At 42.4% G+C, this 15864-nt stretch overlaps 1 protein-coding gene and 1 pseudogene across 2 annotated transcripts; both read right to left on the bottom strand.

The window, feature by feature from the left end:
* Positions 1-1740: 1740 nt before the first annotated feature.
* Positions 1741-3124, bottom strand: LOC148113310 (uncharacterized; annotated as a pseudogene). The gene has a single exon (XR_015734400.1). The product of XR_015734400.1 is annotated as an uncharacterized LOC148113310 (transcript).
* Positions 3125-9080: 5956 nt separating this feature from the next.
* On the bottom strand, positions 9081-11781 carry LOC117664280 (uncharacterized). Its single transcript, XM_034415172.3, has 2 exons — positions 11563-11781; positions 9081-10193 (listed from the first exon to the last, which is right to left on the bottom strand). Exons 1-2 carry the CDS (start codon positions 11569-11571, stop codon positions 9264-9266), a joined length of 939 nt encoding a protein of 312 aa, XP_034271063.2. The 5' UTR covers positions 11572-11781; the 3' UTR covers positions 9081-9263.
* Between the last annotated feature and the right edge of the window lie 4083 nt (positions 11782-15864).

The raw sequence follows: 15864 nt of genomic DNA, 5'->3' as shown, positions 1-15864 counted from the left end.
TCACTGAACAAGCACTTTCCTGAACAAAGGAAGTTCAGGTCCCAATTGTGTTCATAAGTCGAGGACTATTTATAATAGAAATGAAGTCTTGTGGAAATTTTTATTTCTTCCTTTCCCCCACTCTAGATGTGATAAGCTACTGCCAGTCTGGACTTCTTGGATGAAGCCACCGCTGTGGTGTGTGGTGCCAAAGGGCAGCTGTTCCTTGTGGATTTCCAGCAACAGCAGGGGATTCTGGGAGCTCTCGAGGAGGCTCGGACCCTTTGGGCCCAGACAGAGGGGTTGAGCTGGTGTGCAGGAGTTGGCTCTAGAGAGACGCCACTGATTGCCCGTCTCTCCTCGGGTGGCCTCGTTGTGTTGACGGACATCGGACACCCTTCCAGCCCCCTGAAAGTGGCCCAATGCTGCATTCCCATCCCTAATCTCTATGGGACAGAGTTCCTGTCCATTAGCTTGGCTCCTGTACTAGCCGACAACCTGGCGGTGTCAGGTAAGCTGTGATGGTTCTTAACCTTTGCAATGCCGATTGCTGGCATCATCCTTATGGAGTTGCAGCAGGGGTGAAATTCAGCCGGTTCTATCCGGCTCAGGTGAACTGGTAGCAGCAGCTGCGGGAGGCTCCGCCCACCCTCGTGGACATCATGATGTCGCTTTTTTGCGACATTTTAAGCCTCTGCGCATGTGCAGAAGCCTTTGCGCATGCGTGGACAACTGAGCTGCAAGGGTGGTTGGTATGCAAAGGGTAAAAGGCCACCCCAAGGAACAACCTATATGAAAATCAGGCACAACTTGCAGAGGGGCTCAGCTGGGTCATATCACCTATGGGTCACAACTTCCTTCCCCTATTGTCCCCATAAGAACAACCCTATGAGGTGGGTTGGACTGGGAGAGAAGGACTGGTCCAAGATCACCCAACTGGCTTTCATGCCTAAAGTGGGACTATAATTCCCAGCCTCCTGATAATTGGTCCAAAGTCCACCTGGCTTTCATGCCTAATGCAGAACTAGAAGTCACTGTCTCCTGGTTTCTAAGCCAGCACTTTAAGTCACAAGGGTCAAACTCGCGGCATCATGTTGCCATCACATGATGTTTCACGACGATTTTTCCCTTCGCGGAGCTGGGGTGGGTATGGCCTACGTATGATGCATCCAGCCCACAGGCCGCCATTTTAACACCTCTGCCTTAAGCAATAGATCAAATGCTGCCTTCTCTTGCTTTTTTTCCATAACCCTCTGGGTTGGGACTTTGGGTTTAATAAAGAACCCATTTTTTCCACACTATTTTTCACTTATCTGCCACCCCCAGCTTCAACCCACCTCTCTGTCTCTCTTGCACCCTTCCAATAAAGCATTTGACCCAGATTGCTGGGGGGCAATAGGCTGACTCTGTAAACCTCTTAGAGAGGGCTGTAAAGCACTGTGATGTGGTATGTACCTTATTTTTCGGAGTATAAGGCGCACTTTCCCCCCCGAAAAGAGGGTGAAAATTTGGGTGTGTCTTATACATAGAATGTAGCCCCGCCCACCAGTGGTGAAATCCAAATTTTTTTCTGTGGGCGTGGCTTGGTGGACGTGGTATGGTTTGGTGGGCGTGGCTTGGTGGGGCCTGGCAGGGGAAGGATACAGCAAAATCCCCATTCCCTCCCCACTCCTGGGGGAAGGATATTGCAAAATCTCCATTCCCACCCCACTCGGGGGCCGGCCAGAGATTGGAGATATGCTGTAGAAGGAAAACACAATGTTTATTTTTGATGGTCTTTAATTAAGCAAAAGCCAAAAGAAGAAACAACAAAACAATACAAAAAAAAAAAAGATAGGGCCAACAATAGAAAAAAGATCTATATACATATATCTATGGATTAATCATATGTTTCCAACCCTGGAGACCAAGACACAGAATCCATTTTTGCTGTCCACCAAATTCAATTATCAGGTATGCTCTTCTACTTGCATCCTAGGGAGTAAGTCAAGGAAGAGAGAGAGAGAATTTCATTTCTCAAAATGGTAAAAGGCCATCGTTTCTCTGTACAAGATACGGGGAGAAATGGTGCACAAGTTTCTCAATGCTCTGGTCACTCAGGAGCACCACAAGTGTCTCAGAGATGAACAACGGATTAAAAAAGTGAGTGTATGCCAAGACAAGGCCAAGGATTAGACAGCAGCCAAACAGCAACATCATCAGAATTTTGGCTGCCACCCATAACCAACGCAGAACCTTCCTTTCCTTTGACCCGTCCCGGGCCACTCCCACCAGCCTGGCTTCCACAAGTTCATGCATCAGGATGCCCGTTGGCACCTGGTTCTCCTGGTCCAGCCGCATAAACGTGGCCTGCTGCACGCAGAGATCCTGTTGTTTCTGCAGGTCTTTGATGCGGTTCCTCAGGTGTTCTCTGGCTCTCTGAATAGCCGTGACTTTCTCCTTCAGTTGGCCGGATTGGGTTTTCTCCACGCGGTAGTTGTGCTCCATCTCGGACAGTTTATCCTCCAGGTTACGCAGGTACTTGTGAACCTCTGACGGAAGGTTCCGCATCTCCTTGAGGTCATTCTCATGGGTAGGTTTGTCGTTTTTGAAGACGGCCACTTGGCTGGTGACCTCGTGCATTTCCTGGTTGAGGTCATTGTTGGCTTTCACCAAAGACTTGTTCTGCAGCGCTAATTCGTGGATCGCCATGTTGACGTGATCCAAACTTTCTCTGATGTCTCCACAGTTTTCTGCAGGTGTTCCATGGAGGACTTAAGGTGATTCACTGTCTCCCGAAGACACTTATGCTGCTCTTTGATGTATTCCTTGTCTTGGAGAAACTCCTGGTTCTCGGAGTCCAAGCTGGCTATGTTCTCTCTCAGCTCCTCTACTTGGAGACAGAGATTCCTATTGTTTGCTGAGAGATCCTCCAATGACATTGTCTGCTTTTTCTGATCTTGCTCCCCTTTTTAAATAAATACTAAATAAAATAATTTTGGAGTCGCTTTTCTTCCAATCCAGGTATTTTGAACTGGGTCTTGCAGTGCTGCTGTCTAAAAGAATCAACAGTGCTAGAAATGTTGACATTTGCCATGGCAACCTCCAGCCAATGAGGTTAGGAGAAGCCCATGATGTCATTAAGAATGGCTGCTTTGGCTTCGACATGGAGTTTGGAAAAAAACAACAACATCCTACACATCAGGGCCTGGCCCTTTAATTCATTAGTAAATTATTAAACAGGTTTTTGCAAGTGAGACATGCATTAACTTCAACCAAATCTAGTCCATCTGAATCGCTTTGTGTAGGCTTTGTTACAAGCCAGCTCTATCATGCTAACAGGGATTCTGGGAATTGGAGTTCACAGGTTGTAAAGGGGCCATAGTTGCCCACCTCTGACCTAGACAAACTCCTAAAGATGGCTGGCTCAGGAATAGTCCTACACATCCAATACCAACCATCTTTAGGGGTTTCTGTAGATCAGGGGTAAGCAACTATGGTCCTTTTATGACCTGTGGACTTCAACTCCCAGAATTCTTAGACCAGTATGGCAGTTGAATTCAATTCTGGGAGCTGAAGTCCACAGGTTGTAAAGGGGCCATAGTTGCCCACCTCTGATCTAGACAAACCCCTAAAGATGGCTGGCTCAGGAATAGTTCTACACATCCAATACCAACCATCTTTAGGGGTTTCTGTGGATCAGGGGTAAGCAACTATGGTCCTTTTATGATCTGTGGACTTCAACTTCCAGAATTCCTAGACCAGCATGGCAGTTGAATTCAATTCTGGGAGTTGAAGTCTACAGGTTGTAAAGGGGGCCATAGTTTTCCACTCTGGGTCTAGGTTGTAAGTCATCAAGTCGAAATATGAGTCATATTTCCAACAAAAAGTTGCCTTGGAGATACACAAGAAACATTATCTATATAGAGAAAAGAAATAAGGGTCCAGATATCCGTCTGTTTCGAGGACAGTTTGGTGTTGGAAGGACAATATACAGCAAAAAATATAGTCCAGCATACTGTCAGCTGCAAATTTGGGGGATAAAGCAGCAAGGTTGGAAGATATATTACGAAGAAAATTATCCTTCTAACATAATTGGTGATCTTGGTGTAAAAAACAAAACAAAAAATAAACCAGGTCCAGTTGAGGTCTCTGAAAGGCACAAGAGATGCTCCTTACAACAGTATAGTTTGTGATAAGAGTCTTAGGCGGGGCTTAAATCATAGTTTTTTGTTTTCTGTGTGAAGAAAAAAACAAGAATTTAAGAGTCAATGAATAAAACAAGTAACTCTATTGACTTATAGGGGATCGTCTGAGACAAGAGTGTCAGGTGTAAATTCAACAGCAGGACTTCAGATGGTTGTAGGTCAGAGGTGGTATTCAGCAGGTTTTGACCAGTTCTGGAGAACCGGTAGAGGAAATTTTGAGTAGTTCGGAGGACCGGTAAATACGACCTCTGACTAGCCCCGCCCCCATCTATTCTCTGCCTCCCAAATCCCAGCTGATGGGGAGGAAATGGGGATTTTGCAGTATCCTTCCCCTTCTACGCCCACCAAGCCATGCCCACCAAGACATGCGACGCCCACCAAGCCACGCCCACAGAACTGGTAGTAAAAACATTTGAAACCTACCACTGTTGGGGACCCCTGTTCTAGTCGAACCCGCTGCTCAAGCAGGAAACCCTATACCATTTCAGACAAATGGCTGTCCAGTCTCTTCTTTAAAGCCTCCAGTGATGGAGCCACCCACAATTTCTGGAGGCAAACCATTTCACTGATTTATTGCTCTCACTGTCAGGAAATTAGTTCTAGGTTTACTTAGAATTTATTTACAAAGGCATAATTTTATGCTTTTCCCTGGCAGAGTTCCTAACTCCTATACACAAATATTGACTAGATCAGAAAGGAGCAAATTTTCACCGGTCTTGACCACAAATGAAGCTTTAAGCTACAGGCACATCACAATACTTATGAGGTTGCGCCCTCCCACTGTCGCAGAAAAATAAGAGATGAATTTCAAAATCAGAAAAAGCTTTATTTTGGCCAAAAGGTTCAGATCAGTGGTGGGTTCCTCCTGGTTCGGTCCGGTTCATCCCAGCCGGTAGCGGTGATGATATGATGTCACCGAACCAGTTCTTCCCCCCGCCCTCCCACCCCCCCACGTTATTCTTACCTTTTATTTGGTCCCACCCCCAATCTATTGCTGCCTCCTGAGTCCCAGCTGATGACTAGAGGGAAAAAACCTGTTTAAACTCTTGCCGCCGGGGCTTCAAAGGGCCGCCCTACAGCTGATCAGTGTTAAAAGCAAACAAATGAGTCGGGTCGTAAGTGCGAGGACTGGTTGTAAGTGTGAGGACCTTCCAGAAATGACTCTGACCAGCTAGCCACGCCCACCTAGTCACATAACCCCCAAGCCACACCCACAAAATAAGCCACACCCACAGAACCGGTAGTAAAAAATTTTGAAATCCACCACTGATTTGGGGGTTCTCCGAACTGCACATAATCTTAGTTAGAGGTTCTCCCGAACCCTCAGCAGCTCACCCCTGCTTGTGATGTCAGTTTTGAAAACGCAACGCTACCTTTTTAAAAGTGCACAAACCAGACCTTTTTTTTATACTGTGCAAAGATTCCGCAAGGATGACATAATTTATAATTGCCTGGTGCCTTTCTCTGAAATGAAGCTTCCCCTATCATTAAATCATTATAAGGCATTTCATATGGGCTGTAATGATATAATTCTTGCAAGTGGTTTAAGAATCATTAACAAAGCCAGACGACTGATTCTGTCCCACACCCTGTGCTCCGGACTTGGCCCCTAAACCAAGTCTCACTGGGGATGTGAATCCAGTCTTAGATATCATAGACTCATAGAGCAAGAAGGGACCTTGGAGGTCTTCTAGTCCAACCCTCTGCTAAGGTAGGGATCTTATGCCATATCAATCAAATGACATGATAGTAGTGTTATCTCAGGGGCTGCCACAAAGAAGAGGGAGTCAAGCTATTCTCCAAAGCACCCGAGGGCAGGACAAGAAGCAATGGGTGGAAACTAATCCACCCATTAGGAGAGAAGCAACCTAGAACTAAAAAGAAGAGATTTCCTGACAGTTAGAACAATTAATCAGTGGAACAACTTGCCTCCAGAAGTTGTGAATTCTCCAACACTGGGAGTTTTTAAGAAGAGATTGGACAACTATTTGTCTGAAATGGTATAGGGCAGTGATGGTGATTCATTTAACTACTGTGACAAAAAGGTGTAAAATGGGGCAACTGTCTTGCTTAGCAATGGAAGTCTTGGGCTCAATTGGAGTCGTAAGTCAAGGACTACCTGTACTCACTAGTTGCACGAAGGAATATCTAAACTTTTTATAAGACCCGTGGTGGAGCAGTGGTTAGAATGCAGTACTGCAGGCAAACTCTGCCCATTGCCAGGAGTTCGATCCTGACCAGCACAAGGTTGACTCAGCCTTCCATCCTTCCGAGGTCGGTGAAATGAGGACCCAGATTGTTGGGGGCAATATGCTGACTCTATAAACCACTTAGAGAGGGCTCTAAAACAATATGAAGCAGTATGTAAGTGATATTGTTCTTATCAGAAGGCTATATACAATTCTTCTTCCCTTAAGCTGTCAACCAGAGAGAGATGCAGATATTATATTATGTCAATATGCATATATATGTTTTTAAATGACTTCTACCACCCGCTCCAGGGAAATTATATATATTTTATGCAAAATATATCCTGTATGTTATCTTCCATCATCAGATGACCATTTTCATTCTCCTGACGGTCTTATGAGTCCCAACAAGGACAAACCCAGTCTCGTGGTGCCTCCTGGTGGTATATATACAGTAGGACCTCTGGTCACGACCATAATTCGTTCCATAACTTTGGTCGCAACCCGATTTGGTCATGACCCGAACCTAATTTTGGAAATTTGGTGCTTACAAAAAAAAAAAAAAATGGTGCGGATGGGGAAATCAGCCACGAAAAAAAAAAGTGAATTTTTGGGTCGGAACCCGATTTGGTTGTGGTCAGAAGCGTTCGTGACCAGAGGTTCTACTGTACTGTAGAATTGATTTATAAGGAAATCCTGTGGTCTTTGGATCGCGCATTTTCTTAGGTCTTCATTCTTCCCCAAATCGTAGTAGTGCTCAGTCTTTACCTACTATTGAATTTATTTTATTTTTATTTATTTAGTTTGTCAAACATGTACAAGATAACAGATATAAGTATAAACATGGACATGAACACAGGAAATGAGTACAAATAAATGGGGACAGTAGGACAGGGACGATAGGCACGCTGGTGCGCTTATGCACGCCCCCTTTATGGACTTCTTAGGAATGGGGTGAGGTCCATGGTAGACAGTTTAAGGTTGAAGCTGTGAGGGTTAGAGGATGTAACAACGGAGTCAGGTAGTGAAAAGTGGTTTATTCTATTAGGTAATATGTATTGATTTACTCTTCTAAACATTTAAGCTTAGTAATAGTTAATTTTTGCCTTGGAACAATTAATGCTAAACAAGCAAGACAAAAAGGCAATAGCTGAGTATAATCATGATGATAATGATAATCCTATTCATTCAATCAAATCCTGTCTATGCATCAGTTGTATAACGACAAGTATAACAACTATTGCATTGCTTGCAAATTTGGCTGTTTAAATGGACAAGCTGATTAATTAATAAATATCTCCAAAATAAACCATAAAATTTGACAGTAAGGCTCAACAATTCCATCGGGTCAGAAAATGAATAAAGCTATGCTACTTAACCATGTGAGTTATTGGATAACAGCTGATAAAAGGACAGAAAACTCTATAAATTATTTAAAAACCTGACATCCTGTACACAGGGCTGGAAGTCTTATGAATATCTACCCTCAAAACACATTATTCAGAATATGTAAAAAAAAAAAAAACCAAAAAAACCCTACAGCCATTTGTACAGTCAAATGTCCAAAACGGAAAGGTGACTCAGATTATTGTGGATGAGAGCGTCAAAAGTGAATTGAACCTTGAAATAGATGGAGCTTCGATTACACTGCCATCTTGATTTTTTTTAACCATGCCCTGCAGATATTTCTGATTGCCAGGGTGGATATTGGCAAGTATTTCCAGGTCAGATCAGTACAGAGATTGAACCAGACTTGCCAAAATTCTCCAAATACCTAGTCCCCATTAAAACTGGTATCTCGCAAAATTCCATTTCAACTATAAATGATGTTGTTGTCAGCTGCCACTTTATGATTGTGTGTGCTTCGCTACTATTCACTGACAGACCGCCATGAACTCTGGGGAATGGAGAAATGTAACAGAGAAACCTTGGGGTCTCCTCCAGATGCTGCTTCAAGGTCAAGAGGCATACCAGCTGCATACCAAACTGTGCCTGAACTCTCTGTTAGGAAAACATCTTGCCTGAACCTCATTCGTTGCCTGGGGATAAGTAGTGGGATGTAGCTAAGGTGGGGAAAAGTTGAATTTAGGGATTTTGACGTGCGATTCTCAGATCTGACTTTGCATTACTGTGATACACTTGACTCAGCAGTGAAATCCACTTACCTTCGCTACTGGTTCAGGAATGGGAGCGTAGGAGAGCACATGCGTGCACCTCTTCTGTGCATGCAAATAGCCTTCTGCGCATGCGCAGAGCGTCAAAAACGGGACATAATGACATCCTGGCGGATGGGAAGAACCTCCCACCACTGGCGCTACCGGTTCGTGCGAGCCAGATCGATCCGGCCGGATTTCACCACTGGCTTGACTTCTAATAAAACTATATACCCTTCTCAACAAATGGAGCCAAGGATTATTTCCATTTAAGAGTTTAAGATGGGGCAGGTCTGACAGATATGGAGTTGCCGGCACATTAACAAAACAGGAGACAAAACAAATAAGGCACATCCTTCACAATCAACCAAAGTCTTCAGCATGCAACAGAGCATACTAGAAGAGAACGAGCAAGGGCTAGCAGCACGTTGTGCCTTCATTCAACTGGACAAAAAGGGAGAAGAGTTTTTGTTCTAACCAGATCCTATGAGAACCAGGTTTGCTCACCAGGACTTGCTCTTGAGCATATTTTCTGCCCTGCTAGGAAAGTTGCACAAGGAAAACATGCAGGATTCATTATTATTTTTTTTATTTTTGACTTCCTTTAACTAAGCAAAAGCTAATAGAAGGAAATGAAACAATAGAAAAAAGCAGAGTCATATATACAACTATAAATAGATACATACACATGCACACACACATATATACATATATGAAGGTTCTTCAAATATACAACCCAGGATTCCTTTTGCTTGTCAAAACGGTAAAAGGGCGTCATTTCTCCAGTCGAGATAAGGGGAGAAATGGTGGACAAGTCTGTCAATACTCTGGTCACTCAGGAGCACCAAAAGTGTGTCAGAGATGAACAGCGGATTTAAAAAGTATGTGTACGCCAAGACAAGGCCAAGGAATAGAGAGCAGCCAAACAAGAACATCATCAGAATTTTGGCTGCTGTCCATAACCAATGCAGAGCCTTCCTTTCCTTTGACTTGTCCCCCATCAGCCTGGCCTCCACTTGTTCGTGCATCAGGGTGCCCGTTGGCAACTGGTTTTCCTGGTCCAGCCTCACCAAGGAGGCCTGCTGCACACAGAGGTCCTGTTGGTTCTGCAGGTCTTTGATGCGCTTCCTACTGTTTTCTCTGACTGTCTGAAGATTTGTGACTTTCTCCTTCAGTTGGCTGGAATGGATCCTCTCCACGTGGTAGCTGTGCTCCATCTTAGCCAGTTTATCCTCCAGGTTACGCAGGTACTTTTGAACCTCCGACGGAAGGTTCCGCATCTCCTTGAGGTTATCCTCTTGGGCAGGCTTGTCGTCTCTGAAGACGGCCACCTGGCTGGTGACGGCATGCATTTCCTGGTTGAGGTCTTCGTTGGCTTTCACCAAAGACTTGTTCTGCAGCGCTAAATCTTGGATCACCGTGTTGGCCTGGTCCAACCTTTCTCTGATGTCCTCCACAGTTATCTGCAAGTGTTCTATGGTGGACTTAAGGTAATCCATTGTGTTCCGGAGAGATTTCTGCTGCTCTTTGATGCATTCCTTATCTTTGAGGAACATCTTGTTCTCAGAGTCCAAGCAGGCTAAAGTCCCCCTCAGTTCTTCTATCTGGAGACGGAGACTTTTTTGGGTTGCTGAGAGGTCTTCCAGGGGTTCTGTTTGCTTCCGAGTTGTTTTCAGGATGCTGGGCTATTTGAGAAATGGAGAGACACAATCACACCCTCTCCTCAGTCCTGGGGGTGGGGGGGGTGAATTTGCTAAACTGCTTTGATGCATTTCCTTTCTCTCTCTCTCTTTCAGCCCTATCCACCTCATAGGGTTGTTGTGGTGGGGAAAATTGGAGGAGGAAGAAGCATTAGATTGGGGTGTCAAACTCAATTTCATTGAGGGACACATCAGGGCTGTGGTTAACCTCGGGGGGAGGCATACAGGCGTGGGCAGCTGGGTGGGTGTGGCCAACTGAGTGGGCATGGCCAGCTTGACGCCACTCACTGGGTGTGGCTGACTGGGTGGGCGTGGCCAGCTTGATACCACTCCCCCAACTGCTGGCATGTTAGGGTAGACCAGGCCGAAGCCACACAGGCTCAATATTTCCTCTTTGCAATGAGTAGACCGGGCCGAAGCAACGTAGGTAGACCGGGCTGAAGCGACGTGGGCTGCCCCTTTACATTTTCTAGGACGCCCCTGTGGGCTGGATCAAACCACATCATGGGCTGGATCCAGCCCAGGGGCCTTGTGTTTGACACCCCTGCATTAGATATTTCATTTCCTAATAAAGGTGGGATTAAAAATCTAATAAATAAAATATAAAAAGAAATAGTTCAAGGTAAGTTCTTTGGGAAAGAACTTTGACAGGATACCAGAGCTTCTAGTTTTGTTTCTAATTAATGTACAAGAGTTTTAAAGATTTTTTCCCCCCAAATTAAAATACAAAATAAAGAAAAAGGAAAAACAAACTAACAACCATCAGAGACTAATAATAAAAATTTAAAAAAACCTTGTGCACAAATAAAAGGATAACGAATAGCGAATATATCATCCACACTGACGTTAAACATAGGAAATCCAGACAATGCTGATAAATGTATATCAGAATTATCTGATGTGTTTTCCTCCCCTTACAAAACATGTCTAAATATACTGTAGACATGTATATGTTTATTTAAATTTAAATTATAAATTTTCCCATCTATATTTGATACAAACACTATGTCACATTAAAAAATGTCTGATGTGGAAATTTGTTTATCTAGCAATCCAATGAACCCAACCTCTGTTTGCTATATATTTAAAAAAAGCAGTCAACAGATAACCCTAAAGGTAAAACTAATCTTCCAAACCCTCCATTTCCCCTCCTTCATTGCTGGTCAATGAAGTTGATCTTTTTAGGTTAACTTCCTCAAATCATTGAGCCAGATCAATTTCTATCTTTGGGGTCAACGTGGCCTTCAAACTGGGATATCCTGAAGCCAATTTTTGGCTCCTAACTCTTACAGATGTTTCTTAGTGTACGTTATTGTTAGCCGGTTGACTCCCAACCCCTTATGGAGGTGTGTACCTTTGCCATTGTAGTTGGTGAGATTCAGTCCCAAGTGTGGAGATTGCTACTGAAGCAGGTATGACCACTTCTCTAGTGTAGTGTTGAACCCCACTTTTCTAGCTTCGCCCCGTATATAAATAAATACTAAATAAAACAATTTTGCAGTCGCTTTTCTTCGGATCCAGGTATTTTGAACCTGATCTTGGCAGTGCTGCCATCCAGAATAGCCAACACTGCTGGAAATGTTGACAGTTGGCCATGGTCCTCCAGCCAATGAGATTCAGAGGAGCAAGTGATGTCACAAACAATGGCTTGGATTTGACCTGGACCTGAAGTTTGGGAAAAATCAATCCTCTGGTTGTCTTCACAGGAGAGGGCCTGGCCCATTAATTTTAATAGCAAACTAAGTTAAGATCTTTTTACAAGCGAGCCATGAATTAGCTTCAACCAGAGCTCGTCCATCTAAATCATTTTATCTAAACTTTGGCTTAATAAAGCCATTCTTAAAATCAGCAGGCAGCTAACACCTCCTTTAATAGTTACCCCAAAAAGCTAAAGAGCTGAACGTCTATGGAGATTCTCAGTCATCCAAGTCATGATTATCCCAAAGGTGATTCTACCCCCCCCCCCCGTTTTTCAAGAGCCAACTGGACCAAAAAAGCCCAAAACTGAGCAGCCGATGGGAACACTTCAAGGAGGTCAATTAGAGTTGCTCTAATTATTAGAGATTACTTAAGAATTGCTAAGTTGTTCTTCTCTACATTTTTTCGAAAGTCAACGAGACTTTGGAAAAAGTTCAGAGAAGAGCAACTAAGATGATTAAAGGCCTGGAGACTAAAACATATGAAGAAAGGCCTGGACTGATGGGGTAGTATATTTTAAATTTAAAAAAAAAACTTTTATTCTTTCGTGTATATTTGTTGTTTTTAACAGTCGCTTGGTCGATTGCCATCGTGAGCCACCCTGAGTCCTCGGAGATAGGGCGGCATACAAATTAATTATATATATATATATATATATATGCAAAAAATTAAAATCTCGGGTGTTTTCCCGCGTCATATTAAATAAGTTAGTTAAAATGTTTTAAATTCTGATTAAAATCCTAGCTTAAAATCTTCTAAAACTCCTTACAGAGCACTCTGCAAGGTCCTTTAAAACCAACTGGTCTCACATTTATGCCCGTGCAGCATTCTTAACAACCATGTCACTCATTTCACAACTGCTTCTCTTCACCATGATGACAAGATAGGGCAAAAATGTAAAATGTGAGGACAGTCGTAAGTTCGAGGACTGGTCAAAAGTGTGAGGACCAGTCAAAAATAACTTTTTCAGCCCTCTGAGTAGTCCATATGCATAAAAGGATACAGCAATAGAGAGGGATGAAGGAAGGGAAGGGAAATTAGAGTAGGAGTGAGGGTAAGAGAGGGAGGAAGAGAGGAGGAGAAGGAGAAAGGAAGAGGAAGTAGGGAGGAGAAGAAGAGGGTGGGGGAAGAGAAAGTAAGAAGGAAAGAAAAGAGAGAGGTGGTAGGTTTGAGGAGAAAGATTGCTGTACAATAAAAAAGATGAAAGGGAAGAAAGCCAACCCCAAACAAATATAAAGATATTAAGATAAAGAATGAATTGTTAAACTTTAAAGAATAAAAGAGAACAAATATGAATAAATAGCAATAATTAGAAACACACATACAAACATACAATGTATTTTCTTTGAACAGAATATTTGGCTGGTTCACAAATTTAAACAGTGTTTAGTCATTTCAATTAAATTTACAATTTCTATATTTCCTTTTTGCCATATTTATTCCTCATCTATTTTTTTAAAAAAACAATATTACCCTTCATCCTCATCTCTAATCTTAATCAAATTCAATTTTCCCCTTCTATTCTATATTATACCCCTTTCCATTGTCATCTATTTTTATATCCATCCTCACATTGGTTAATTATGTAATTATGTAATACAATTGTTTAATACAAATTCAACATTTTAATATAAATCAATTAGTAATATAACTATCTTTTTTGTATATTAATCAATATGAACATGAATATTCCAATTATTTCCATGCAATCCAATTGCTTACAAATCAATTAATTATATTTACCAATAATAATAAACCAAATAATTTCCCCCATATATTCCTCCAAACCACAACTTAACCATTTCTGCTGTCAACACAATATACAATTAATAGTATCTCAATTATTACAATTTTAAATATTAAAAAGGCAGAATATTATGTTTCCCTGGATGAGAAATGGAGAAGCATGTTTTAAAAGACAAAGCAGCTCTCACCTTCTTGTCCCCCACCCTTTGTCAATGGACCAGAGGCAGAAACTCAATCTCTATAAATGGACTATCATCTCCAACACAATAGGACCCATCTAGCAACAGAAACTAACACAAGTTCAAAGCCAGAGAGGAATAAAACCCGGGGACTCGCAGCATCTCTGCCCCTTTTCTGTTCAGAAACTCAAACCATGTGATCCTGTCTACCATTAAACCATCTTTCCAAGCAGTCTCCATGTTTCCAGTGTCTTTTTTCCCCACTTGGAACTGAACCCAGAAGGATAATTCTTCTAACAGTGTTACATCTCTTTTTGATACATTCTGTATAAAAAATCATTATAGAGGGATTTTTTTTTTACTGCTTTAAGTGCTTGACAAGCGGAAATTCAACATGTAAAGCATTTTGTTATGAAATTAAACTTGAACTCGTTAAAATTTTGTGAACAAAGCAAACTTCAAAAATTCTGTTTAGCACTCCCAAATTGGGTTTAATTACACTTCTAATATATCACAAGGCTCCTATTCTAGCATACCTCTGGTGTATTATAAGAAAATTAAAATGCTGATTATTCTGAGCTGACTAGTATTGCTTCCTGTCTTTGCCATCAAACTGGCTTACTGGAGGCCCATCAGAGTGTATTTCCCATAAGACTCCCTCATATATAATCACCGCATAATTGTGTCCTTCTAAAATTTGCCATATGCTGGCAGCAATTTCATTTCCTTAAAACAAAACTATCACAGCTTTTCACAATACTTTTTTTCTTCTTCTGTTCAAATGAGAGAAAGTGACTGGCCAAAGTTCAGCTGGTTTTGTGCCTAAGGCAGGACTAGAACTCAGTCTCCCAATTTTTACTCTAATGCCTTAACCCAGGGGTCCCCAAACTTGGCAGCTTTAAGACTTGTGGACTTCAACTCCCACAATGCACAAAACTAATTTCAGTTGCAGTCACAGAAGCAACAGAACAGCTGGTAAGGGAGATTCATATACAACCATCACCTAGCCCAGGGGTCTCCAAACTTGGCAACTTTAAGACTTTAAGACTTGTGGATTTCAACTTCCAGAGTTTTGTGCCTTAGTGCTTTTTCCCCCCATCACAGTATGGAAAACTCCCGCTGAAGAGCAGGAGGCCAGGCTGAAACACAAGACCCTGTGCTTAAAAAGGTTGTACTTTAAAGCATGGCAGGATTGATAAGAACCAGTTAGGTGTAATGGTTAAGGCAGAGGTCTTCAAATTTGGCAGCTTTAAGACTTGTGGACTTCAACTCCCAGAATTCTCCAGCCATCAGCCAGCTATGCTGGCTAGAGAATTCTGGGAGTTGAAGTCCACAAGTCTTAAAGTTGCCAAGTTTGGAGACCCCTGAGTTCTAGCCCAAGATAGTGTTGGATCTCAATTCCCATAGTCTGCCAGACAGTAAAAGCAGTTAACTTCCAAAACACCTGGAGGGGATCATATATTATGATTATGATCATATCGTACCAGCGTGCCTACCGTCCCTGTCCTACTGTCCCCATTCATATGTACTCATTTTATGTGTTTATGGCTGTGTTTTGCTTATTTATATCCATTTATTTGTGCCAAATTTTGTCATGTCTCCATGTCTATGCCTCTACTAATACTTGTTTCCTTGTACTTGTTGACAAATTAAATAAATAAATAAATAAATAAATATTTTAAAAGGGGTAAATAGGACACTTTCCTTATAAGTACAATTCCCAGCGTTTCAAAAGCGAAAGGATACCACCATGACACTGAGCTTGTCGATCAGAAAGGTCAGCGGTTTGAATGCCTAGTACAGGTCTCCTGCGTGTGCAGGGGGTTGGACTAGATGACCTCCAAGAGTCCCTTCCAACTCTGTTACTGTTACAATCTTCTCAATTGTTTGACTCCATTCCTTTTCCGAAAAAAACCCATAACTTTAAACAAAAGCGGAAAGACCACTAGTGTTTTACATTACAGAGATGGGCAACTATGGCCCTTTTATGACTTGTGGACTTCAACTCCCAGAATTCCTGAGCCAGCCATGTT

The sequence above is a fragment of the Pantherophis guttatus genome, chromosome 5 (genome assembly GCF_059756535.1).
Source record: "Pantherophis guttatus breed Tessera chromosome 5, ASM5975653v1, whole genome shotgun sequence".
Lineage (NCBI taxonomy): Eukaryota > Metazoa > Chordata > Lepidosauria > Squamata > Colubridae > Pantherophis > Pantherophis guttatus.
The sequence above is the reverse complement of the archived record's forward strand: the minus strand, read 5'-3'. Positions and strand labels throughout refer to the sequence as shown.